This window comes from Oncorhynchus masou, chromosome 11, assembly GCF_036934945.1.
Source record: "Oncorhynchus masou masou isolate Uvic2021 chromosome 11, UVic_Omas_1.1, whole genome shotgun sequence".
NCBI classification, from domain to species: Eukaryota; Metazoa; Chordata; class Actinopteri; order Salmoniformes; family Salmonidae; genus Oncorhynchus; species Oncorhynchus masou.
In genome coordinates this window covers 14,807,172-14,834,631 of record NC_088222.1, presented here as the reverse complement: position 1 = coordinate 14,834,631, position 27,460 = coordinate 14,807,172, and the positions used below count along the sequence as shown (strand labels likewise).

General features: G+C 39.8%; 2 protein-coding genes across 3 annotated transcripts; both read right to left on the bottom strand.

Annotated features, from left to right (window-relative positions):
- Positions 1-1,739: 1,739 nt before the first annotated feature.
- On the bottom strand, positions 1,740-14,942 carry LOC135548167 (activated RNA polymerase II transcriptional coactivator p15-like). Its single transcript, XM_064977489.1, has 5 exons — positions 14,735-14,942; positions 5,679-5,760; positions 5,291-5,419; positions 5,080-5,188; positions 1,740-2,158 (listed from the first exon to the last, which is right to left on the bottom strand). The coding sequence occupies exons 2-5, from the start codon at positions 5,757-5,759 to the stop codon at positions 2,079-2,081; spliced, it is 399 nt and encodes a 132-aa protein (XP_064833561.1). The 5' UTR covers position 5,760; positions 14,735-14,942; the 3' UTR covers positions 1,740-2,078.
- Positions 14,943-18,645: 3,703 nt separating this feature from the next.
- On the bottom strand, positions 18,646-23,528 carry LOC135548166 (Golgi phosphoprotein 3). 2 transcript variants are annotated; one of them, XM_064977488.1, is made up of 5 exons: positions 23,461-23,526; positions 23,112-23,315; positions 22,683-22,814; positions 20,920-21,034; positions 18,646-20,692 (listed from the first exon to the last, which is right to left on the bottom strand). In XM_064977488.1, exons 2-5 carry the CDS (start codon positions 23,313-23,315, stop codon positions 20,268-20,270), a joined length of 876 nt encoding a protein of 291 aa, XP_064833560.1. In that variant the 5' UTR covers positions 23,461-23,526; the 3' UTR covers positions 18,646-20,267. The 2 variants fall into 2 exon arrangements, with proteins under 2 accessions (XP_064833560.1, XP_064833559.1); XM_064977487.1 differs by having other exon boundaries at positions 23,112-23,528.
- Between the last annotated feature and the right edge of the window lie 3,932 nt (positions 23,529-27,460).

Here is a 27,460-nt window from a genome sequence, read left to right as displayed (position 1 = left end):
CATTCTAAAACTGACTGCAGCTCTTTGTTAAATGTTGCAGTGATTTCACTTGCTATGTTAGCTGACGTGTATAATGGTGAGTTATCAGCATATATATACACAGGGTTTACTCAGTGCCAGAGGCAGGTAATTTGTAAAGATTGAAAAAAGTAAGGGGCCTAGATAACTGCCCTGAGGAATGCCCGACACTACCTGGATTATGTTGGAGAAGCTTCCATTAAAGAACACCTTCTGTGTTCTGTTAGACAGGTAACTCTCAATCCACAATATGGCAGGGGATGTAAAGCCATAATACATACTTATTTCCAGCAGCAGATTATTATCGATAATGTCAAAAGCTGAACTGGTCTAACAAAACAGCTCTCACAAGCTTCTTATTATCAATTTCTTTCACCCAATCATCAGTCATTTGTGTAAGTGCTGAACATGTGTGCCACTCCCTATAATCATGCTGAATTTATTTACTGTGAAATAGCATTGTATCTGGTCAAACACATTTTTTTCCAAAAATGTACTAAGAGTTGGTAGCAGCCTGATTGGGTGGCTGTTTGAGCCAGTAAAGAGTGCTTTGCTCTTCTTGGGTAGCAGAATGAGGGCAAAGACTTTCCTGTAGGCTTTGAAGAGATGGTGAATAGGTGTGGCAATATATTACCCTATAACCCTCAGTCATGTTCCATCCAAGCTGTCAGACTCAGGTGGCTTGTCATTGTTGATAGACAATATGTTTAATCTCATCCACACTCACATTACGGAATTAAAAATTACAATGCTTATGGTGTTTCATAATGTGGTCAGTTATGAATGTGTAGGTTTGTTGGCATGTCATGCCTTACAGTAGCTAATCTTACCAATAAAAAAAGTTGTTGGCAATATCCGTGGGTTTTGTGATGAATGAGTCATCGGAGTCAATGAAGGATGGACCTGAATTTAAGGTGATCCAAAGCTTTTTACTATTATTCTTTATATAATTTAGTTGTTTCATAGTGTAGTTAATTCTTTTTGCTTAGTTTAGTCACATGATTTCTCAATGTACAGTACGTTTGACATTCAGCAACTTATTTTCTTAATGGGTGCATGCTTATTAGTTACTGGAATAAGCAACTTCATAAATGTATCAAGTGTAGCCTCTGGTTGCTCCTCATTACACACCATAGACCAGAAAATATTCTTTACAACATAGAAATCACTACAAAACTTATTGTATGACCTCTTATACACTATATTAGGCCCAGCCTTTGGAACTTTGGTTTTCCTAGACATGGCTACTATATTATGAGCTCTACATCTAATGGATTGGGATACTGCTTTAGAGCAGATTTCTACAGCATTAGTAAAGATGTGAACTTTGATTTCCTTCCTATGCCGGTCTAAATACCCTGGTAGGTTGACTGATAACCTGAACCATGTTGCAGCTTGAAGCTTCCTTTTGAGTGGACAGCTTGATTAATGTCACATTCATTAAGAATTTTACACACATAAATGTTCTGTTACTAGCAATTATTGATTTCCTTAACCTTGTTCCTTGGGCTACGTATGTTAATGTTGGCTATTTTTATTGCTTTACTGGAATGCTTATCAGAGGTAGATAGGACAGTGATATTTATGTTTGAGTTGATAGTGTAGGGTGAACTGCACACAGTGGGCTTCCGACTAGGGCAAACCACCTCAGTGCTAGTAATGTAACTTATGTTCATGGGTTATTAGTGATACTACGAATACAAAAATAAGCGTACAATATGTTTTGTCCCTTTAAATGGCTTTTATTAATTACTTATTAGAGCAAACCCAATCTCTCTCTCACACACACACACACACACACACACACACACACACACCTTTCACTACATCAGAATCACTCAACAAACATAACATATGTTGGGTTTTTCAAAACACAGCACAAGTCAACAGAAACTTAGCTTAAAATATACACAATGTTGTCTTGGTAATTACTTTAAAAATGTTGGTCTCTTCCTTTAAAAACATTTCACTAAGATTATATTTAAAAAAAGTTGTAAAGATAACAAAAACAGAATGTAAGGTTGTGGATTGTAAATCCCAGGCAGCCAGAGGCCTCCCTTCTATATAGCCTTCACGGCGTCGTCTATCTCAGAGATCTGATCTTTTAGCTGGTTCCACTGTTCTGGGTTCAGTGAGATACCTGTGGACAGAGCAGAGACCAGTCAGAGAGTGGTTAGTAAATTGATCTAGTATCAGTGAAATACCTTGGGACAGACCAGAGACAAGTTAGACAGAGGCAGGTCCACTGATCTAGGTTCAGTTATAGAATGCGGAGAGTAGCATCACTGGGCTTTATGTCAAACATGAAATCTGGGTAAGCACTGTACAGTCGTGGCCAGAAGTTGAGAATGACACAAATGTTAATTTTCACAAAGTCTGCTGCCTCAGTTTGTATTATGGCAATTTGCATATACTCCAGAATGTTATGAAGAGTAATCAGATGAATTGCAAAGTCACTCTTTGCAATGCAAATGAACCGAAACCCCAAAAAACATTTCCACTGCATTTCAGCTTTGCCACAGAAGGACCAGCTGACATCATGTCAGTGATTATCTCGTTAACACAGGTGTGAGTGTTCACGAGGACAAGGCTGGAGATCACTCGGTCATGCTGATTGAGTTTGAATAACAGACTGGAAGCTTCAAAAGGAGGGTGGTGCTTGGAATTGTTTCTCGTTTCATTGTTCGTCCTCTGTCAACCATGGTTACCTGCAAGGAAACACGTGCCGTCATCATTGCTTTGCACAAAAAGGGCTTCACAGGCAAGGATATTGCTGCCAGTAAGATTGCACCTAAATCAACCATTTATCGGATCATCAAGAACTTCAAGGAGAGCGGTTCAATTGTTGTGAAGAAGGCTTCAGGGCACCCAAGAAAGTCCAGCAAGTGCCAGGACCGTCTCCTAAAGTTGATTCAGCTGTGGGATCGGGGCACCACCAGTACAGAACTTGCTCAGGAATGGCAGCAGGCAGGTGTGAATGAATGTGATCTCCAGCCTTGTCCTTGTCAACACTCACACCCGTGTTAACGAGAGAATCACTGACATGATGTCAGCTGGTCCTTCTGTGGCAGGGCTGAAATGCAGTGGAAATGTTTTTGGGGGATTCAGTACATTTGCATGGCAAATAGGGACTTCGCAATTATTTACAATTCATCTGATCACTCTTCATATCATTCTGGAGTATCTGCAAATTGCTATCATACTTTTGGCCACGACTGTACAGCTCGGTCTATGAATTTGAGAGCTGTTACATTTCTCCAGCCCCATCACTAAGCTTTTTACCAAAACAGGGTCGGGGTGGCTTTGTTATTGTTTCAACTGCTGATTGCCCCTTTAGAAATGAAAGTATAAAATACCCATATTGAAATGCAACTTGACTTAATGAGTTTATAATAGACAGTCAATTAGTTCATACCTAGCAGTTTACAAATCATGAATAAACAAATATATATCCTTGTTGGTTGAAGCACCAAAATGCCGATAAAACCAATGATTCATCAATCTATATGTTTGTATAGCAACAGCATGGCTGTTGGTTCAGGGGCCAGGTGACTCATTTATAAAACACTATGTAAAGACAAAATGTGCCCCAAAACATGTGCGCACCAGTTCATGCAAAAGTTGTCATTTCTAAAAACTGAACTTGACGTGAGAATGTGCTTATCCTCCCGTAAACTTTAGACCATGCGTACGGATAGTTTCTAGTGGTTGAAGTATTTCATTGCACGAAGGCAAAAGTAGCCTAGTAGCTTTGGGGAATATATGATGACACTCATACTCATAGCAACAGCTAGCTAAATATAATAACAAGATGAAATAAGTTGCCATTTTTGAGAAGAACGAAAATCAATGTATTTAATCTTTGCCTTCTAAAATAATTAGAAATAGGCATCTACTTCCTATTATATATTTAAATTTCCACAATCATTGCATTATAAATTCCTCACCTTTTCATACTTGCAAAATAGCCTATAGGCCTACAACAAGTTAGAATAGGCTAGAATTCGTCCCATCTCATTTAATTGGACCTACTTCACAGTAGTAAATAGATATGCTATTTCAAGTATTTTGCTCTATGAGATCTGATCCGAAGAGCAGTTTAACGGTAGAACAGATAGTTAATTTTTTCCATTGATTATTTGCAGGCTACATCTGAATACTGTAATGTCAAATTTCTCAAATAAGCAATATTTAATTTATAAACATAATACTGTATATCATAACCATTGCAGAATACATTCCTCACATTTTCTGGACATGATAAGTTAACATTCCCGAAGTAGCCATACACCAAATTACCATGCACCCCTCATTTAATTGGGCCTATTAGATAGGCGCTTATAATTCCAAGTTTATGCTCTATGGATCTGCATGGTGGTGCAGTTTATAACATACAATAGAATTCAATGTGTGAACAGACAGTTGATATTTTATATCGAAGGCTACCAAAATAACCAGCAAAATGAGCAGTCCCTTGTTTACACAGTCATGATATCGAATCAAAATCATTTATTTACTGATACTTCTTGTTGACCTTTATCAGCAGGCCGACACTGTAGTTTTCCTTTTCCCAGAGTAGACAAGAATTTGCAGGCAGTGCAGAAAATCTTTTTTCGGGGAAAAGTTATTGCAAAACATTGAATTCAAACCCGTTTACAGGTCCACACAATTTTCGCAAGAAAAAGAAAACTGGCCAACACCTCCAAAGATATTTGATTATGTTCGCCGTTGCTATTTTCTTGAGATACTCTCTTGGCCTGATTCCAATACTTCCAAAGTATACAGCAAATAAGGGTGTTATTGTCACAATAAAAGATGAATGGGTGTATTTCAGGCAGAGTTAGAATTCTCATTCACGCACGTAGTTTTATGACAAGTCTGAACTATAACAGGAAACATGCATGTATAGTGTGATCCAAGTGAATACATCTCAATATTTTTGAGCGTGCGCAGTCTTTTCAGACATGGCGCAGATATTTGGTGTTCAATTTACGCAACGGTTATAAATGAGGCACAAGGGGCCATGTAGTAGGTTTCATACCCCAATGACAGGTTTCTTACCTTTCCTGCCAGGCTTCATCTCCCCCTCCTGATCCATCCAGTACTCACGGATGTCGATCAGACATTTACCTTTGAATTCACGAACGCTCACGTACCGCATCTTCCCAATCTAAAATAAAAAAAGTAACGTAGAGACAAAACCATATCGACATGCAGGTAATGTTGCATCTTTTGTACTGGGGACAGACTAACACTGTTCTTCACTGCTTACCTGGAACTTGTTGTCATCCTTGTCCTGGTTGCGACTTCCCTTGGAGGTTCCACCCGGCTTGGAACTCTCTCCCCCTTTCGGTTTCTTAGCTGCTGGTTTCTCTGGTGCTGCCTGCTTTCTCTTCTTGGACTACAACAGGGGTTCATTTCAATACGTCACATAAATATGTATAAACATTTGTTTTGAAAGTGCAACATTAACCTTCTGATAACAATATGGACATCAGCACCATAAGTACTATATAAAAACACAGCTTCCATATTGAACCCGTCTGAGCATTTTGAAATATTTGTGTCCTTTTTTATTTTATTGACTGAACTACAAAACAGTCACAAGAGGCTGTCTTTACTCTATGGCTGTGTGAGGGGGGGATTAGAGTCACATTTACCTTGGTCTCAGCTTCACTGTTGGAGTCACTGCCACTGCCACTGCCAGAGCTTGAGGACAGAACTTCCTTTGACTTGGGCATCCTGGAAAAGGAGGGATGCAATAGCTGAATAAATACCATCCTTCCATAGAACTTCATACAATGTTTTCAAATAAATCTACATTACAATCTGCATGATTTTGTTCAATCATAGTGTTTTGTCTCCCGAGTGGCGCAGGAGTCTAAGGCACTGCATCTCAGTGCTAGAGGCGTCACTACAGACCCTGGTTCGATTCCAGGCTGTATCACAACCAGTCCCATAGGACAGTGCACAATTGGCCCAGAGTCGTCCAGGTTAGGGGAGGGTTTGGCTGGGTAGGCCGTCATTGTAAATAAGAAGCGCCAAATAATAGCGCCAGCAGCAGCTATTCATTTTATGTCGTTTGTCATCTGTGTCCAACTGGAAAGTATGCAGCCAGCTATACACCCGTGTTCCCTGGCGACCGGTTCATACAAAAAACATCCTCCATTCATGTTGCAAGGTGCGTTGCTTTCCTTCTTAACTAGCTTTAACGGCGAGCCGCCGGGGAGAAAAAAAAACCTGGGAAAATACACTTAAGTTGAGGACTACAGTCCAAACACTTAAAAAGACCTGCCTTATGCACTTTGGGGAAATGATTTGCAAACTTCCCTTGCTTGGATACGTAAGCCCCTCAGCCCTTGTTTTTAGTCGGCTTTTGCGAGTATATAATTATGTTCACTCCTGGCCTGAAACTTCCCATAATTCAATTCGCGACGACTGTACATCCGCTAAGAAAAGTCTGAGAAAACTTAACGTCAATGGAGATGTCAACATACAAGTGTAAGTAAAAACGAATGCAAATAAGTTCGAAATTTTGCTAACGTTACTACGTAAAGAGTAAATATATTTTTGTTTGGTTATCTTTTGGAAATTGTAGAAATAAAACATTTTCATTCTTCAGAAGTTCCAGCTAAGCAGGTTAACGTTAGTTTGTGAGCTATTATATATTTAATATAAGTAGACAGTCACTCAATTGACTGTGGCGCATATAAAGCACCCACAAATTAAAACACAATCATCGCGGATGAACGAGTGACGAATTTCCGGCCAAGGGTGATCCATTTAAGGGCCTCCCGGGTGGCGCAGTGGTTGAGGGCGCTGTAATGCAGCACCAGCTGTGCCATCAGAGACTCTGGGTTCGCGCCCAGAGACTCTGGGTTCGTAACCGGCCGCGACTGGGAGGTCCGTGGGGCGACGCACAATTGGCCTAGCGTCGTCCGGGTTAGGGAGGGCTTGGCCGGTAGGGATGTCCTTGTCTCATCGCGCACCAGCGACTCCTGTGGCGGGACGGGTTGCCAGGTGCATGGTGTTTCCTCCGGCACATTGGTGCGGCTAGCTTCCAGGTTGGATGTGCGCTGTGTTAAGAAGCAGTGCGGCTGGTTGTGTATCGGAGGACGCATGACTTTCAACCTTCGTCTCTCCCGAGCCCGTACGGGAGTTGTAGTGATGAGACAAGATAGTAGCTACTACAACAATTGGATACCACGAAATTGGGGAGAAAAAGGGGTAAAAATTCACACAAAAAAAGGTGATCCATTTAAAAATCCTTCCTTTAATTTTTTTAAATTAACAACTCATCAAAACAGGAAGTACATGTGGGAACACAAGTCTATATAAATAATATAGAAAAAGGACAATTGGGCTAGGGGGTACAATATTATATTACACAAGGACCTTAAGGGACATACATACTTATTATTCTTACAGCTATTTTGTTAGTAGAGGATGTAATTGTCTTCATATACAGTTCAATTTCTTTTTGTAAGGTAAGAAAAGGTAGTGTTGTGTTTGTAAATTTACATTTGTGAATATGAAATTTGGCCAAAAGTATAATTAAATTAATTACACAAAAATGTTTCAGCTTATTTCTATTGTAGGTAAAGAATCTAAGCAGTACATCTCTCCACAATAGTGTAAGATCTTCATAAACAAAATGTTTCAATTATAAATCTACTGATGTCTTGCCACAGTTCTTACATGAATACAAAAAAAAGATACAACACTGTTTCTGGGTAGTCAAAAAGAGCAATTTGAGTTGATGTTTTCCTTAAACTTCTTCATATAGTGGTTGGCAGGATAATATTTATGAATAATTTTAAAGGAAACTTCCTTAATTTTGTTAACAAGTAGGTGTGTGTGTGGCAACATCCAAACTTTTTTCCAAAAGATATTATCAATAAATCCATTCCAATAAGGCATGACATAAGGTATAGATACAATATCCTGCTGAAACAGGGTTTGTATCGCTCTGTTGTTGAACGGACCAATAGAGAAACAAATCTTTCCTACTGATGAGTCAACAGGGTCAACGGAAGGTAGGCTCTGAGGGTCAGGTCTTGACACATTCCTGAATAATGAAGAAATACCTGAGGGAATGGCATCTAAAACAATTGCAAATCTTTAGGTGTTACAGGGACCTTGTAAAGTGATAAGAATCCTTTATAACTGAGTAAAAGACCCTCTGCATTTACCAGTTGGCTCACCAATAGGATATTATTTCAGAACCAATATTCTAAAAACAAAGAAGTATTTTTATACAATATATCCCGATTATTCCATATATAATATATGTGTGGAGAAAAGTTATGCTTAGACATTAAGGACCATGGCAAGAAACCCTGCCGATGAAAAGCAGAAAGTTTCACTGGAACTTTGTCAATATTATAATTGCAAACCAACATGAAGATAAGGCCATCAAAAGTAGAGAAGACATGATGAGGAATAAAATTCCACATAGAAGTGAGTCTTCTTAGGAATTGTTTTATTCAATTGATCTTAAGTATTATTTAAGGTAGTAAAGTCCAGAAAATGTTATGTGTTCATTACAACAGTTTCCCTAATGTAATGGGTATGGTTTCTCCACAGAAAGTTGAAAAGCATCTGGTCTATCTCCTTGGTTATTTTACCTTCAAGATAAAAAGATAGAGTGCCATATGTTGGACTAGAGATTCCTAATAACCAAGGCTGAAGGTCTCTTCCTTTTAAAGATGAGTCCCTCTGTAGCCATTGATTTAGCTTCTTCTGGGTTTTTTAAAATAAGAGGGTTAAAATGTACTAAGCCTCTAGACTTCTGATCATTTGTAATGGTTATGCCTAAATAATGTCAGTTCTTCTTTTACTTGAATACCATAATATGAAGGTGTCACAATCTTTGACAGCTATGAGTTCACATGTATTAATGTTTTTGAAAAGGATTGTATCACATTGATCACTATGGGAATTTGGTTAGGGTCTTTCAGAAAAAGTATAGTATCAACCAGCTGGCTTATAATAATGTCTTTACCAGCTATGGAAATACCATGTACAGGACTGTTATTTAAAGAATTTGTAAGAAGTTGGGTGATTAATAAAAACAGGTACGGAGAGATAGGACAACTTTGCCTAATTCCTCTCTTTAACTCAAATCTAGGTGAGGTGCCATATTTCAATTTGATAGAGCTGTTACCATTTGTATAGAGTCTCTTAATAGACTTACAGAAAAAAAATACCCAAAGCCAAGTCTCTCAAGGGAGTGGAAGAGGAACTGACGCTCTGTGTCAAATGCTTTATAAAAATCTAAAAAATCATATGAAGCTATCCTCAGTTATTAGGTCTGAGTAGTCAAGTATGTCTAATACTAGTCTGACATTGTTAGAAATATGTCTGTTCCTCATAAAGCCAGACCGTTTCATCAATGATTGCATCCAGGACTTCTTTAATTATTTTTGAAAGTAGTAAGGCTAATATCTTATAGTCATTATTATGAAGACAAATTGAACACCAGTTATCGATGAGCAGCACTTCTTTTTTAGGCTTAGGTATCAGTGTTATTAACTCATTGTAGGAGGGAGAACATTGTTTTTAATACTCTCTAAAAAGACTTCAAATAGGAAGGGAGCTACTTGTTCAGAAAATAATTAGTAAAATTCTGATGTAATTCCATCAACACCTGGTGATTTATTGTATTTTAAAGGTTTGATAGGATTCCATAATCTCTTCAACTTTGATGGGTTCATCACACTGTTTAGATCCTATGTCACTGATAGAGAACATTATTCAGTGATTCAAAAAACATATCTGTGGATTCCTGACAGTACGTAGAGCTATACAATTTTCTGTAAAAACTGCTACAGTATTTAGCGATTAATTTTAACACCATCAATGTTTAAATTATGGATAGTGTTATTTGTAGAGTGAAATTTGTCAAGTCTAAAGAAACAGGATGAATTCTGTTCTCCCTCCTCAATCCATTTTTCCTAGATCTAATAAAGGCCCCTTCTGCTTTGAATCTATTAATATTATCCAGTTTATTTGGTAACTTAATCAGTTCCATCTTCTCCTCCCCCGAGAGGTCGGCTGGGGACCTCTGAGAAAGGGAAGTTATCTTAATGATCACCTTTTCCTCCTCAGCTCTTCTGGTCTTAGTAAGATTACTACCATATTTTCTAAGGTATTCGGACACCTCAAATTTAAAGAGCTCCCAGTTCTTGCAATAAGATTTTTTCTTCACAAGCCCTTTCCCAAAAGTGTGAAAGCAGATCTTTAACCTCAAACGTAACTACACTGCTCAAAAAAATAAAGGGAACATTAAAAATAACACATCCTAGATCGGAATTAATGAAATATTCTTATTAAATACTTTTTTCTTTACGTAGTTGAATGTGCTGACAACAGAATCACACAAAAATGATCAATGGAAATCAAATTTATCAACCCATGGAGGTCTGGATTTGGAGTCACACTCAAAATTAAAGTGGAAAACCACACTACAGGCTGATCCAACTTTGATGTAATGTCCTTAAAACAAGTCCAAATGAGGCTCAGTAGTGTGTGTGGCCTCCACGTGCCTGTATGACCTCCCTACAACGCCTGGGCATGCTGTTGATGAGGTGGCGGATGGTCTCCTGAGGGATCTCCTCGCAGACCTGGACTAAAGCATCCGCTAACTCCTGGACAGTCTGTGGTGCAACGTGGCATTGGTGGATGGAGCGAGACATGATGTCCCAGATGTGCTCAATTGGATTCAGGTCTGGGGAACGGGCGGGCCAGTCCATAGCATCAATGCCTTCCTCTTGCAGGAACTGCTGACACACTCCAGCCACATGAGGTCTAGCATTGTCTTGCATTAGGAGGAACCCAGGGCCAACCGCACCAGCATATGGTCTCACAAGGGTTCTGAGGATCTCATCTCGGTACCTAATGGCAGTCAGGCTACCTCTGGCGAGCACATGGAGGGCTGTGCAGCCCCCTAAAGAAATGCCACCCCACACCATGACTGACCCACCGCCAAACCGGTCATGCTGGAGGATGTTGCAGGCAGCAGAACGTTCTCCACGGCGTCTCCAGACTCTGTCACGTCTGTCATGTGCTCAGTGTGAACCAGCTTTCATCTGAAGAGCACAGGGCGCCAGTGGCGAATTAGCCAATCTTGGTGCTCTCTGGCAAATACCAAACGTCCTGCACGGTGTTGGGCTGTAAGCACAACCCCCACCTGTGGACGTCTGGCCCTCATAGAGTCTGTTTCTGACCGTTTGAGCAGACACATGCACATTTGTGGCCTGCTGGAGGTCCTTTTGCAGGGCTCTGGCAGTGCTCCTCCTTGCACAAAGGCGGAGGTAATGGTCCTGCTGCTGGGTTGTCTCCTGGTAACGCCTCCATGCTCTGGACACTACGCTGACAGATACAGCAAACCTTCTTGCTACAGCTCGCATTGATGTGCCATCCTGGATAAGCTGCACTACCTGAGCCACTTGTGTGGGTTGTAGACTCCTTCTCATGCTACCACCAGAGTGAAAGCACCGCCAGCATTCAAAAGTGACCAAAACATCAGCCAGGAAGCATAGGAACTGAGAAGTGGTCGGTGGTCCCCACCTGCAGAACCACTCCTTTATTGGGGGTGTCTTGCTAATTGCCTATAATTTCCACCTGTTGTCTATTCCATTTGCACAACAGCATGTGAAATTTATTGTCAATCAGTGTTGCTTCCTAAGTGGACAGTTTGATTTCACAGAAGTGTGATTGACTTGGAGTTACATTGTGTTGTTTGAGTGTTCCCTTTATTTTTTTGAGCAGTGTAGATCATTATTTATTAACGAGCGATTGAGCTTCCAGTATGATGCTCTACCAAGGTTAGTATCAGGGGTTAATATTCTGATATCAATGTAAATGGCCCTGTGGTCTGTGAGGGGAGTAGTACAAATATGTGTAGTAACACACTCACTATCAATACATTTGGATATAAGCCAAAAATCTATTCTGGATTGCCTGGAACCTGTTTTGTTACTCCAAGTGAATGATCTGTCGGCAGGAAACCTCTCTCTCCATATATCAGTAAGATCAAACTATTCCATAAAAAGTATTCGAATTGCTTGGCCTACCTGGGGGCCATCTATCAATTGAATTATCTATAGTAAATGTTATAGTCCCCTACTATCAATAATAACGAATTCAGAAATTTACATAACCAATGAAATATATGTTTCTCTATAGATTCAAGCAACTCATCATTCTAATGTTTGGTGTTGTACCTGTAGAAGTTTACAGTAATGAGCTTAATGTCATTGTAACTGATCACAAGACCAATAAAGTGACCGAAGGGGTCACATTCCAAGTGTAGAATATTACCACCAAAGGTATTTTTCATTGCAGTGACACCAGCGGAGCGTTCAGATCCATGGGAAAGCCAAATATCGTTGCCCCACTGTGACCTCCAGAAGTTGGCATGAGCCAAAATTGAGTGAGACTCTTGAAAAAAGCAGAAATCTGTTCGAAATTGTTTAGCAAATAAAAATAAGGCCTTGTGCTTCACATTGTTTTGTAACCCACTAACATTAAGAGAAACTATAGACAAAGACAAAACAACAAAGATTATATAAAAGTATAAACTGTAGTAGGATGAGTCAAACGTAGGAGCAGTGAAAGTAAGTGATAAGGAACCGAGATCTGCACCATTTAAGTCAACTTAAAGTGAAAATAGCTTATTCCATAAACTCTGAGCTAGATGTTATTCGGCTTTTTAAATTCAACTCAACAGAATATTATGTTCAAGACCAAACCAAGGGTTCTTTGTAGTAAGAGAGACTAAAAACCCTCTTTAGTGTAATCAGGAACTATTCTGAGAAATAAAATTCTAAATAATAATTTAAATAAAAGGGTATCTGCTATTTTAAGAGCATATGAAAACTGATTTTTTTTTTTAAATTCATATGTTCCTAAGACCTTTTTCACTTGGAAATAAGTATTAATAACTAAAGTGTCCACTTAATTTGAGGGCTGAGTGGGCAGGGTGTGTCTTTTAAGTGTTTGGACTGCAACAACTGTCATAATAAAACACAATTTCCCACCAAAAATGCTACTTCCTGATGTTCAGCTAATCAGGTTGTAGCAGTCTGGCTGAAGGTCGTTACTAGTTACCGCAGCCAAAAAGTCATAAATCAGGTATATTTCTACAATCGTTCTTCTTACAAAAATGTGATTCTAACCGTAACCACATTGCTAACCTTATATCTAACCTTAAGACCAAAAAGCTACTTTCTGTTTTCATTCATCTTTATGTGCAGCATCAGGAAGTAGCATTAGCCAATCTACAAGCCTGGTGGAAAGTTGTTTTATTGAGACAGTACGCATGTCGTTTTTTTTCAGGCGGCTCGCCGTTAAAGCTCGTTAAGGCAGAAACCGACGCCCTTGCAGCCTGAATGGAGGATGTTTAATGTACGAGCCGGTCGCCGCGGGTCATGAGTGTATAGCAGGCTGCGTACATTCCAGTTGGAAGCAGAAGGCAAACGACGTATAAGGAATAATAACGCCATCTACCGGCCGGTTGGGATACCTCATACTGTAGACATCTTGGGTTGATAATATGCAGATATCTATAACATTTACACTGAACATTTTCCAGCTTAGAAAAATAGCTACACTATAAAACATTTTACAGACAGTTTTTATGAGAGTAAAGTCAACTGTATAAAAATAAATCACGACAGCTGTCATGTAAACAGGAAGTTTCGGCACTATTTTATAAATGCCGACGGATCATTTGTTGGTTCAAAATGGTGGGATGTTTAAATGCTGGTCAAATTAATTATGCCAGAAATGGCGCTGGAAACGCCTTTATGCGCAAATATCGATACAACCACCATCATATCATAGTAAATTTGGAGTCACGAGTTTATATGTTGTGTTCCTCCCACTACGACTTGGGAAACCATTCAGTTTATTAGGCTACAGATTAAATAAATTATAAATTTGATTTGGTGAAAATCCACGGTGATCTTGACCCTACTTTTCCAAAAATATCGAGTGTCCTATTCTGGTGACATGATCGATGCTTGACAACCATTTGACAAATAAAAAAATTCTCGCTCTTATCCATAATAATCAGGGGTTCCCAAATGTTTTCACTCGGACCCCCCTTCCAGCGCGCGTACGCATAAGCACTGTTCATGACACAAATAGTTCACACCCCTCTTGTTGGTGGGGAGAATATTGCAGGTTTATAGCTTCGTTCTTGCAATTCTACAAATTGTCATGTGGTGCGAAGAAAATTTTGCCTAGCTACCGTTTCCCCAAATAAGAAGTGAACCTGTATGAAAGAACTACTGGTAATGGTGGTGGTTGTTTGAATTATGAGAAGGTGAAAATAATATAGGCAAATAATATACTGTTTTTAAAGCAATAAAACCAGTATATTATTTGCCAATATTATTTTCACCTTATCCAAACGTTGTCCACGTGATCATCGAATATGCAAATGAGTCATTGTTCTGTTCTGTTCACTATTTTCATTCGCAATATTGGACTGTTTCGCTCGAATTATTGCACAGCTCGTTGCGTTATTATAGTACACATTTTCTAGATAGGTAGGCCTGAATTAACCAAAAATGTCTCACGATCAAATCAATCGAGCATGCAACAGCAGCGTCCTTGCAGCACGTTACAATGTTGCATATAACGATAGCTTTGCACAGGGGTTCGCTCGGGATTAAATCTAAATAGCAACATTAGCTACAGTACTTACGTGCAATGTTTCACTGTATGAGCTCGAGTGTAGTGTTCGCGGATGCTGTGTGTGAAGGCGGTAGATACAGGCCCGCAAAATGTCTACCCTAGTGGTTCGAGGTTTACCAGATCTTGATTCCAAATGAACTGGATGAAGTACTTTCACCAGAAGGCTGTCCCGGTGATCTAGAAGTCAGTCGCGCGAGTTTGCTTCAGGTTCGTTGCACCCGGACGTACCGTTTATATTGAATTGTGGGAAATTATGTTCTCTTTCTGTGCTTCTGGTCACAGTTAGGCTGTGTTAACAATTTTAAAGCGGCAATCTGCGATTTAAAGCAAAACCGCGCCGCTGTTTAGGTAAATAGCTGAGGGATGTTTCTGGAGAAATGTAACCAGTAACCATTCAAATTCATTGACAGCTATGGATGCAAGGACTTACTTACCATACACAATATACAATTTATAGTATATACCATGTTTTGAGGCTATACAGTGTTTGTTTACAATTGCATTGTTTGCAAACATTGGAGTAAAACAAGATAATATGTTGGTTTCTGATAGGGTCCGGCAGTTCAAGAGGCATGTATAAGTTAAAGTCTTCAAAAAAATCTATGGGTTATATTGTAGCGATGCTCGATATACAATTCCCACAACTGGGGTAACTATTCGTGCGATGCGCAGGGTGTTTGCCTTTCACACCAGTGACCCGGGTTTGCTTCCCTGCCGTTTGCCCGTTTCCTACAATATCATGAATTTAAAAGTCCAAAAAGGAAGTTGCAAATGCATATTGCCCCCTTTAAAAGCCACATTTACAGTCTTTATGCTATTAAATAAAATACATGCATACAGAAAGCATTTGTATTGATAGTAAATTTGACAACAGTTCTGAAGAAAAAAATGCATACATTTTAGCAATCACTAAAATATCAAAATAATGTATTATATCAATGCTTGTAAGAGTTGTTTTAGGTTGTGTGAACTAGGCCTAGACACAGTGTACTATCTGATAGGTCTATATTCAACTAATTTCCTTTGCATCAGATCAATATTAAGGGTTCATTTATCTCTTGGTTCATTATACAGCTGAAGGTTCCATTTTTGGAAGAAAGGATGTTATTGTTGAGAGTAGGTTAAAGGTGACGAGATTTGTAAACAGAAGCATACAATTGCTCCACATTGTGAGGCCCTAATATGAAAACATCCTATAAAAATCTTCCTTGGCACAATGTTAAGTACGGGTCAAAGTGCGTTAGTAACCTTAGGGGAAGAGAACATAACATTTGTGTTTTATAATTCCTTGTAATATGTCATTCTGAGCCTCCGGGTTCAACCAAGGGTCATATTCACCAGGCACCAAACGGAAAGGAAAATGGAATGAAACTTGGAGGGACTACCTGAACTTGTCCAATAAGAAACCATTTTTTCATTTTCCTTTCCAAAACGTTTTGCTATAGGGTGCACTAATAATTTGGACCCAAGAGTCAGCTGACAACAGAACTGTACAGTACTGGCCCACATCTGTTAGGCACACCCAGGACAAGCCACAACATGTTAGTCACCACTGTTGTAGCTATTATGGCCAGGGATATAAGGACACTCAGGACAGGAGGGAAATTATCTTCAAATCAGATCTGAATCTGGTGCAGATACAGGACTTTGACACATATTAGACATGATTTGTTAACCCATGAAAGTTAGCACAAAGTACCCTAAAATTAACCTCCAGAAAGGTCAAACTCAGTATAGTAAGGTCAACTGATGCTCTGTAATGTTCATTATAGGGTCAACAATTATTCCTCAAATGCACCTGCATTTCTTAGAAACACTTGCCATGTTGCACAATCAATCTAGCTTTATTAATTGTCATTTGTTACTTCATGAATAATGACGTATGTTTCAATCACAGGTTAACTGTTGGCAGATGTTCCTGTCCTGTGTTCTAATTATGAACTCCCGATTGTACTTTGAGCAAACCAATACATTTTTATGACTGGTTTATGTAAGTGCAAGCTCTCTCCCAATCCAAAAAATATCAAATAACATGTGTCCTAAGCCAGCATAGTATTGATTGCAGGCGTAGTGTACACAACATATCTGTACACATAGCATCACCTATCACACTTTATGGACTGTTGCTTGATGCTGTGCAAAGTGCACTGGGCCAATTAACTTTCAAATGGAGGCCAAGAGAATATCCCTAATTGATATGTTCTATTATTATAAGGTTATAACTGTCTAGTAATTTATGAATCAATACTTCAGATATTTATGAGGATCTTTTTATTCCACATAATAGTATAAAGTGTTATTATCTCTGGTCCTTATGAACCTTAACTTGGGTCTTTGGGCACCCATTGTCAGTGAGGCCCAAAAATGTGTTTTTAGATGTGTACCTTTTTTCAAGGCCCACCCCACAAATGACCAATCATATCATATGTATTACTAAAAATATAATATACTGTATGTATGTATGTAGCCTAAGCAATAGCTTTAGGATGTGGTGAGTCAGTGGTCTGCTCTGTTCACAAACAAAAATATTTTGCTATGGTAACCATTGACTGAAGTTCACTGTACAAATGGAATAACAATAGCACAATTTGATTCCATGCAAACAAGGACATATCACTGTGTTCCTTCCAAGGGAATTAGCCTACAATGATAAACAGCTGCCTATCTGATTTCAGTTCAATCTGTAAGGACATGTCTAACAACATAGGTTTGAAAATTACTGTAAAAACAGCAGGTGATTGGGAGGCGGGACTAGCACAGGTGGGATCCACAACTTACATCACCATCATTAAGGCTATATAATCGAGTGAACTTCTGACGTTAGCAGAAGACTCTCACTGACTGACGAGCCATACACAGCTGAACACGTTTGGATACTCAGTCTACTCTGTACCACAAGTACAAACAGAACTCTTGAAGAGCTCAACAAAGAAACAGAAAGCAAGCGCAAATCAACATGACTGGACAAGGTAATTACGTAACAGCTAATTTGATAGTTTTGTTAAAATTGCTATTGAATTTAAGATTTTACCACAAATGAGACATTGTACTATGATTAATTTCTTGACTAAACTATGACTTTCTCTTCTCTCCAGATCTAACTGCCATTCTGGACTGTGCGCATCAGCTGCGTAAAGTTGGAGACGTCCTCGCTCGTGACACCCTGGACTGGAGATCCAAATTATTGGAAATATTGACAAAACATTACAAGAATATAATCAAAGTTAAGTGAGGGAGTTCAACCCACTCAGTGAAGATCACGGAAACAAGAAGATAGAATACTATCTCAGTCCACAGTTTTGGTAGCTGTGCAGCAGTCCCACCTGGTCGTTTAGAGGTGCATTTGCAGCCACCTGAGATGGAAGTCAAGAGGACAGTCTGCCTGGCCCTGCCCCACAATCCAGTGGCAAAGTGTCCAGTGCTCACCCCCCCCCCCCCCCACCATGTCAATGGAGAGTGAAAAGGATCAGTAACTTTGTGTAAATGGCAAAACCAGTGGACCTCTGCTGGTTTGTCGTTGGGACATTTGGTAGCCCGATGGGCAGCCATTCACATGGACGTCAAACGCGAACATCGGAACCAGAGCTGACAGGACCGATCCTACAAGAAAGTACGATGACAAAGGAGGATTATCAGTTGTTGGGGACATGTTTTGGATCATGGACACATGACTTTGAAGTGCTCTGATGCCTTATGTGAGGCTTACATTCAGTTTGTTTTAAAGAATTGTGCCTTGAGCGATTAAAAGTCTGCAATATTTTGAATTGATCTGTATTGGTTGTTCAATAATGTCACAGTCAGATAGTAGGCCGTTTCAGCCAAGTGGTGTGTATGATATAGAAATAATCATCAAATTCATCTTCAGCAGGGAATTGTGATACAAAAAGGGCAGATAAGAATGACAGGAGAGCTACACAGTGCTATATTCAGGCACTTAAAATATCCTTTATTGTGTAGTAAAAAAAAAAACCTACAGAAGTATAGAGAACACCCTTTCATTTATTACACTGTACATTCATTTATCAAATTCTACATAATCAGTTTCTCCATACCATATAATCATCATCCCCATCCGATCCCTACACCATACTTGGGTCTTTACAGCCTCCAGGTGAGTCAAATGCTCAAGGTAGAAGTTACCCCTAACCACAGATCTAGGATCAGATAACCCTACCAGACCACTGTCCTAACGTTAACCATTACGGGGAACAAATGGTATCTGACCCCGTGTCAGTGGTTGGGAGCAACTCCTACTCACCGAGTCATGAACAGTACAACCAACACAGGCATAGAAGAGGAAAGAAAAAGCCCAAACCATTGATGGCGACCAACTAAATCTGAATGAAATGTGAATTATATTAAAGCAATAAAAATGTATCAATGGAAAATAAAATACATGGCATAAAACCAAAAGCGTTAAGATTATACTGCCATATAGGGACACTAAGCCATATAAAATACAATTAGCCTGATTTAGGAGAAGCTTCCACTCCTATCCAGTCATATTTTTCAATGTACTAACTAAAGGACAAAGATATTTGTCCGATTTGAGAGAATTTTTTTCTTGAGACTGTACCTCTTCAAAATGACGCTGCACACATGAACACCCGAAACCAATGCCTGTTAAGAGGAGACATGCAATGTCTGGATATCTGCAATAGGATGATAAGAGTTGCAGAGACTAATCTGAAACTGATGGCATTCACAAGCTACAACACTTTAGTACATGGAGAGGGACAGGAAGGAAAACCGAACAGGAATAAAGTTTGTATTGTTTGGTGCCCTGAACAAAATAAATGGTGCTTGGAATAAAACGTTACAATATTTTTTCTGTTAGTTTTTTTTATACAAATATTAAACCCTTCCAGATCCCTTGTTGAATGTGCAAAATGGTTTGGAGATGGTTAACATTTATTAGCAAGATAAAACGACACGATGTCTATAGGTCATGTCTAAGAGCTTGTGTAGAATGCACCCTCCTCAAAGTGACTAACGCAAAGAACAAATAATGTTCTGTACGATCATATCAGGTCCTCTGGTAGGTCATAGGTCATCATATTAGGTCAGATGATCATGGTGGTAGGTCTGGGCCATGGTGGTAGGTCTGGGCCATGGTGGTCAAGCAAGGCCTAGCAGTTTTAAAGTCCCTTCTAAATGGAAGAACAGAGACCTGTGTGGGTGCCAGCTACTGGCACAAGTGCTCAAGGTTACACAAGGTCTCACAGTGAACAGAAAGGTCACGTGCCAAATGGCACCCGATTCACTATATAGTGCACTACTTTTGACCAGAGCCATATAGGGAATAGGGTGCCATTTGGGAGACACCCACAGGGTACCGGATGTCAACCAACTGGCCAGGTAGAGGACAGGACAGTGACTCAGAGGTCAGGGGTAACTGTCCTGTCTCAACACAGAGGGAGAGCCACCCTCTGTGATCTTAATCATCTCTGCCATCTCCATCATCATATCAGAACATGGGAGTTCTGAGCCCCACAGGCCTGTAGTGTTTTTTAAAGTTCCGTCTGTTTGTTTCCGGTAGGGCTTCATTTGGTGAAGGCGGCCACCACGGCCCACAGCAGCTCGTTGGCGCTGGCCTTGGTGCTCTCTGCCTCTGGCTCCAGGTCCAGCAGCAGACGTACCCTCTTCATGGCCAGGTCATACTGTTCGTCCAGCAATGGGGCAAAGGCGTTCTCCAGCACGTCTGAAGAGTGGGCCAGGAAGATCAGGGCCAGCACACGCTTGTCGAAGCGCCCCGGGTCGTTCACCCACTTGTCCAAGACGGACTCCTGGACTTTCTTGACCAGCCGCTGTTTAATGGTGTCGTTGGTCAGCGGGTGTGTGGTCATGTCGAAGAGGAGGAAATTCTGTTTCTCCGTGGTCAGAACGCCCTTTTCCACAAGATTTTTGGCCAGGCGCTCACGGACATTCCTCAGCTGGTAGTGCAGCTTCAATGGGTTCCACGTCTCACCTGAACATCAAGTCAAAATCGTAAATGGCCTATATTATATATAAAAACAAAGATATTTTGTTTAAAAATGGACTGGGTATGGGAGAGGGAAAGGGGGGGGGGCACAGTGAGAGCACCTGTCAAATGGATTGAATCAAATCTACATGATAATGAAGAAAGCCAGTAAAATAAACAGAGGGACTTAAGAGAACAGGAGAAGGACAGGGGGGTAATCCATTTCTGCTCACCGCTCAGCAGCTCTATCCAGCTCTGAACTGTCTCTGGGGGCTGGGTCTCTTTGATATGCTTCAGGGCCTCGTCCAGTAACACGTCTCCTGTAGGAGCGTCCGACTTACAGATCACCTGACCAAAAATAAACCCATTTTAAAAAGGTCAAACACACATAGGTTTACACCGCTAGTGTTGGCATACACTGCTCGTCCTCCAAACATTGCAACACGTAAAACACACGTCAGACAACCTTGTCAGCATAAACACGCAGAAGGCCAAGGCGGCGTTGCCCTGCTCAGATGTATCAACCAATTGTTGCGTGCCACATGAGAAGTCATCGACTGTGCAGTCGGGCACCAGACTGCTATAACATATGTGATTAGCTGATACTTAAAATACCCATCCAGGTATTGTATGATTTGACATGCATCAGCAACGACTCAGAGCTGCCAATCAAAGCTCGGACATTCCATCAATTGGCATGTCCGAATTGACATTTTGGACTCTGACCCCTCCCACTCCAGATCAGAGTTGTTATTGTCTAGGGGTATTATGACAAAACAAGTATCAATACGGACATGAGGAAACAATGTAATTTTCTGTAATTGGAGAAAGCCAAAAGCCAGAATCTCTCATATCACTCAAGCCATGCCAAATACTGCCTCAACAAGGCTGATTCTGCTGTCAGTAAAGACACGGACAGGTGTTGGCCATGATTGGATTAGAAAAAGCCTCTCTCGTTTTCCCAGACAGATACGTCTCTTGCACAAACGCTATGGCTCCCACTTTCACTCACAACTCTCTCCAAACATTGTGAATCAAAATCCATAGATTGATAGCTAGCCACTTTTCTTCTAGCTATCAATCTAGTTATATTTTCAGTCGACTTTTCTGAGGCCATATCATGGAAGTTTTTGACATTGGTTAATACTTTATCCGTCAACTCAATTGCATTGGTGAAGCTGCTCTCCCTCCCCTTAATTCCCCAGATACACACTCAAGGCTCCCCTTACACTCACTCACCTTAGGAATCAACTCACCAGTCCAGACTGGAGAATCACAATCCATAACTAGTCATTGTTGTTCTAGCTATCAATTTAGTTTTACTTTATACCACCATATGGTTGTTTTTCTCTGTCTACTTGGTGTTGTTTTGTGGGTTTCTTTGTCTGTCTGCATAGGCTATTCCATTGCTGAAGAAGACTTATTTGTTGTTATGCAGTGAGCTATGCCAGTGCATGCTTGCTGTTATTATTTCCCCCAGACTTGTTTTTTGAGCAACAGATCATTAGAAAATAAAATTAGAAAATGTAAATTGTTCATTTTGATTGTAGAAATGTTGTGACAAAGGCTACAAGTTGGGATAAGTTTTGCTCCTCGAAAGTGAAATGTAGCCTAAGCTTCTAGGACGAGCCAACTAAATCGTAAGAAATAAATGCAGGCAGCAGTGGCCAGCCATGCATTATGTATGAACCTATTTTGTTGATAATCAGGACTATGAAAGTAAGTAATGTGCCTTTCAGATGTCGGGATCGTGAACGATGTGTGCATGAGTGAAGGAACATCAGAAGCGCTCTGAGCGTTTTCCGATCGCGAGTAAATCCAATTACCAGTATCCTATTAAGTGGTAAACGGATAGGATTACAAATACAAGTATGACGAGTTCGAGACAGCCCTATTATCATCATCATCATCGGGTGAAGACGGAAGTCCGGCTGTTTGGCAGGCGACCAAGTTTATCTATGTTTTAATATAACGTTTGAAACTTGTGAGTGCTCACCTTTCTGGCCAACAGACTTTTCCTCCTCATGCCACAAGCCTCTAGCTGCAGTCTTCCTCTCAAAGCCAGTTCAATGACCATACACCCTCGAAGACCAGAAGAAATGCAGTCATTCCAGAAGGAAGTGTATCCCTGTTGGAAAAAGATTGTAATGAGTCCGTATTGCTTCACAGGGTTAGCGACACTTCCTGGATAAATAAAACAGACATACAAGTGACACGTTTGATAACCTTCAGGTTGTAATGTTGAATATTATATGAAAATACAGCTAGTAATGTTAGTTAACTACCTAAATGTAGGAATAGCACATTATTATGTTAGCTAACTAGTTAACGTTAGCTGGTTAGAACGTAAACAAACCAGCTAACTTTAGCAAGCTAACTCAGCTCGCTAGCACAACAGGCTAACGACAATAGCTAGCTAACATACCTCTCGATCTTTCAATCCCAACAGCAACACTTCTTCCATCAACGTCAGTCGAGTTTCTTTGGAGTCTCCCTTCTCGTCCTCTTCCTCTTGGCGCGGCTCGTAGTCCTCATCCTCGGACCCCCTCTCCTTGTCGGCGGCTGCATTACGAGAGGCCTCGGTCCTCCTCTGCACCAGGCCCGAACTTCGCTGTGTTAGGGAAGTCATCTGGATGCACGTCCAAACAACAGATAAATTACAAATTATTTCTGTACCTCAAGATGGTTTTAGGGTTTCCGATGCATAAATGAACACGGCTGTCGTAAACTGTGCTGTAGGTCAAGTGAATATTCGAATAAATACAGCAGCAAACCTGCAACAGAATCCTACTTTGATACTTTCAACTTCCTGAACCAATATGGCGACAAGTGATGACGTCCGATGAGGATGGATGCGCTCGCTCTCTATTCTCTCTCTCTCAATTTCAATTTAAGGGGCTTTATTGGCTTGGGAAACATACGTTTACATTGCCAAGCAAGTGAAATAGATAATAAACAAAAGTGAAATAAACAATACCAAATAAATAGTAAACATTACACTCACAGAAGTTCCAAAATAATAAAGACATTTGAAATGTCATATTATTTCTATGTATGCTTTTGTAATTATGTGAAAATAGTTCAAGTACAAAAGGGAAAATAAATAAACATAAATATAGGTTGTATTTACAATGGTGTTTGTTCTTCACTGGTTGCCCTTGTTTTGCGGCAACAGGTCACACATCTTGCTGCTGTGATTGCACACTGTGCTATTTCACCCAATAGATATGGGAGTTTATCAACAATGGATTTATTTTTGAATTCTTTGTGGATCTGTGTAATATGAGGGAAATATGTGTCTCTGACATGGTCATACATTTGGCAGGAGGTTAGGAAGTGCAGCTCATTTTCCACCTCATTTTGTGGGCAGCGTACACATAGCCTGTCTTCTCTTGAGAGCCAGGTCTGCCTTTGGCGGCCTTTCTCAATAGCAAGACTATGCTCACTGATTCTGTACATAGTCAAATATTTCCTTAATTTTGGGTCAAATTGTGTTGCTGTCCTGGGGGGGGGGTCTGTTTTTGTTTGTGAACAGAGCCCCAGGACCAGACTGCTCTTCAGACTGCTCTTCTCCAGGTGAATTTCTCTGTAAGTGATGGCTTTGTTTTGGAAGGTTTTGGAATCGCTTCATTTTAGGTGGTTGTAGAATTTAACAGCTCTTTTCTGGATTTTGATAATTAGCGGGTATCGGCCTAATTCTGCTCTGCATACATTACTTGGTGTTTTACGTTGCACACAGAGGATGTTTGTGCAGAATTCTGCATGCAGAGTCTCAATTTGGTGTTTGTGCCATACTTTGAATTCTTGGTTCAAACATAGGTTAATGCTCCTCTTCATTCTCTTTCTACACCCACATACATTAATTTCTTCCTAGATCTATTTTTTAATTTTTTATTTCACCTTTATTTAACCAGGTAGGCAAGTTGAGAACAAGTTCTCATTTACAATTGTGACCTGGCCAAGATAAAGCAAAGCAGTTCGACACATACAACGACACAGAGTTACACATGGAGTAAAACAAACATACAGTCAATAATACAGTATAAACAAGTCTATATACGATGTGAGCAAATGAGGTGAGATAAGGGAGGTAAAGGCAAAAAAAGGCCATGGTGGCAAAGTAAATACAATATAGTAAGTAAAACACTGGAATGGTAGATTTGCAGTGGAAGAATGTGCAAAGTAGAAATAAAAATAATGGGGTGCAAAGGAGCAAAATAAATAAATACAGAAGGGAAAGAGGTAGTTGTTTGGGCTAAATTATAGGTGGGCTATGTACAGGTGCAGTAATCTGTGAGCTGCTCTGACAGTTGGTGCTTAAAGCTAGTGAGGGAGATAAGTGTTTCCAGTTTCAGATATTTTTTTAGTTTGTTCCAGTCATTAGCAGCAGAGAACTGGAGAGGCGGCCAAAGAAATAATTGGTTTTGTGGGTGACCAGAGAGATATACCTGCTACATAACCCCTTCCTAAAGAACAAACATTATTTAACACTACTAGAAAGACAGGGTAGAATTCTGTTTGTTATAATTCTATGTTAAATGTATACATAATTTAGTAATTATTCATAAAAAATCCCATAACACATAGTTAAAGTATGGGAATTCTATTGGGGGGATATACAGTTGAAGTCGGAAGTATACATACATTTAGGTTGGAGTCATTAAAACTTGTTTTTAAACCACTCCACAACAAACTATAGTTTTGGCAAATCTACTTTGTGCATGACACAAGGAATGTTTCCAACAATTGTTTACAGACAGATTATTTAACTTAGAATTCCCTGTACCACAGTTCCTGTGGGTCAGAAGTTTACATATAGTAAGTTGACTGTGCCTTAAACAGCTTGGAAAATTCCAGAAAATTATGTCAAGGCTTTAGAAGCTTCTGATAGGCTAATTGACATCATTTGAGTCAATTGGAGGTGTACCTGTGGATGTTTTTCAAGGCCTACCTTCAAACTCAGTGCCTCTTTGCTTGACATCATGGGAAAATCTAAATAAATCAGCTAAAACCTCTGAAAAAACAAATTGTAGACCTCCACAAGTCTGGTTCATCCTTGGGAGCAATTTCCAAATGCCTGAAGGTACCACGTTCATCTGGACAAACAATAGTACGCAAGTATAACCACCCTGGGACCACGCAGCTGTCATACCGCTCAGGAAGGAGACACGTTCTGTCTCCTAGAGATTAATGTACTGTGGTGTGAAAAGTGCAAACCGCCATAAAAAAGCCAGACTACGGTTTGCAACTGCAAAGATGACAAAGATCGTACTTTTTGGATAAATGTCCTCTGGTCAAACCTGACCAGCTCTGTCAGGAGGAATGGGTCAAAATTCACCCAACTTATTGTGGGACGCTTGTGGAAGGCTACCTGAAACTTTTGTCCCAAGTTGAACAATTTAAAGGCAATGCGACCAAATACTAATTGAGTGTATGTAAACTTCTGACCCACTGGGAACGTGATGAAAGAAATTAAAGCTGAAATAAATCATTCTCTATTTTCTGACATTTCACATTCTTAAAATAAAGTGGAGATCCTAACTGACCTAAAACAGGGAATTTTTACTTGGATTAAATGTCAGGAATTGTAAAAAAAATAATTAAAAACTGAGTTTAAATGTATTTGGCTAAGGTGTATGTAAACTTCCAACTTCAACTGTAGGTAGCACACATGAGGAAATGTTTTTCTGTTTAAATAACTTCCTTTTTAATTTCTAGTCAGATGTAAAATACACACGCGCACAGAGCACAAACATGGACTCCGGTATACCCACTCAACCATGTTTGTGTTCTGCAAAACATTTCTACCTAATGCGTTCTCATATGCATCTTCCTGTGTTGTGGATCCTGTCGCTAAGAAGTTTAATTCACTTAAATAACAACTAATACTCTTCTAGGTCTCACACTTCAAAGCCATTTTGATTCTCTTGTTCTAGACCTGTCTTCATCACTTTAAGAAGTAGGTAATATTGTGATAGTGTAATGACCGTTGGTGGAAGAAGGTGAGGACCAAGATGCAGCGTGGTAAGTGTTCATCATTATTTTAATAAACTGAACACTAACAAGGAACAAAAGAAACAACTGAAACCGCTCCGTCAGTTGCAAACCACACTAAACAGAAAATAACTACCCACAAAACCCATGTGGGCAAGAGCTACCTAAGTCTGGTTCTCAATCAGAGACAACGACAGACAGCTGTCCCTGATCTAGAACCATACCCGGCCAAAAACAAAGAAATACAAAAACATAGAACGCCCACCCTATTCACACAGTCATAGTCCAATCATTATTCTAAATCCCTTCCCTAGTTAGATTTAAAGTCCACAACTTTAGCAATAACATTTGATTCCTGTTTCTAACATTTCTGTTACAATAGCTAACACATTAAATTATTTTATTTTACATTCAACATATACACTTCCGGTCAAAAGTTTTAGAATACATACTCATTCAAGGGCTTTTCTTTATTTATTACTATTTTCTACATTGTAGAATCATAATGAAGACATCAAAACTATGAAATATCACATATGGAATCATGTAGTAACTAAAAAAGTTAGGGTTAGGGTTATACAAATCTAAATATATTTTACTTTTGAGATTCTTCAAATAGCCACCTTTGCCTTGATGACAGCTTTGCACATTCTTGGCATTTTCTCAACCAGCTTCCAGAGGTAGTCACCTGGAATGTATTTCAATTAACAGGTGTGCCTTCTAAAAAGTTAATTTGTGGAATTTCTTTTCTTCTTAATGTGTTTGAGCCAATAAGTTGTG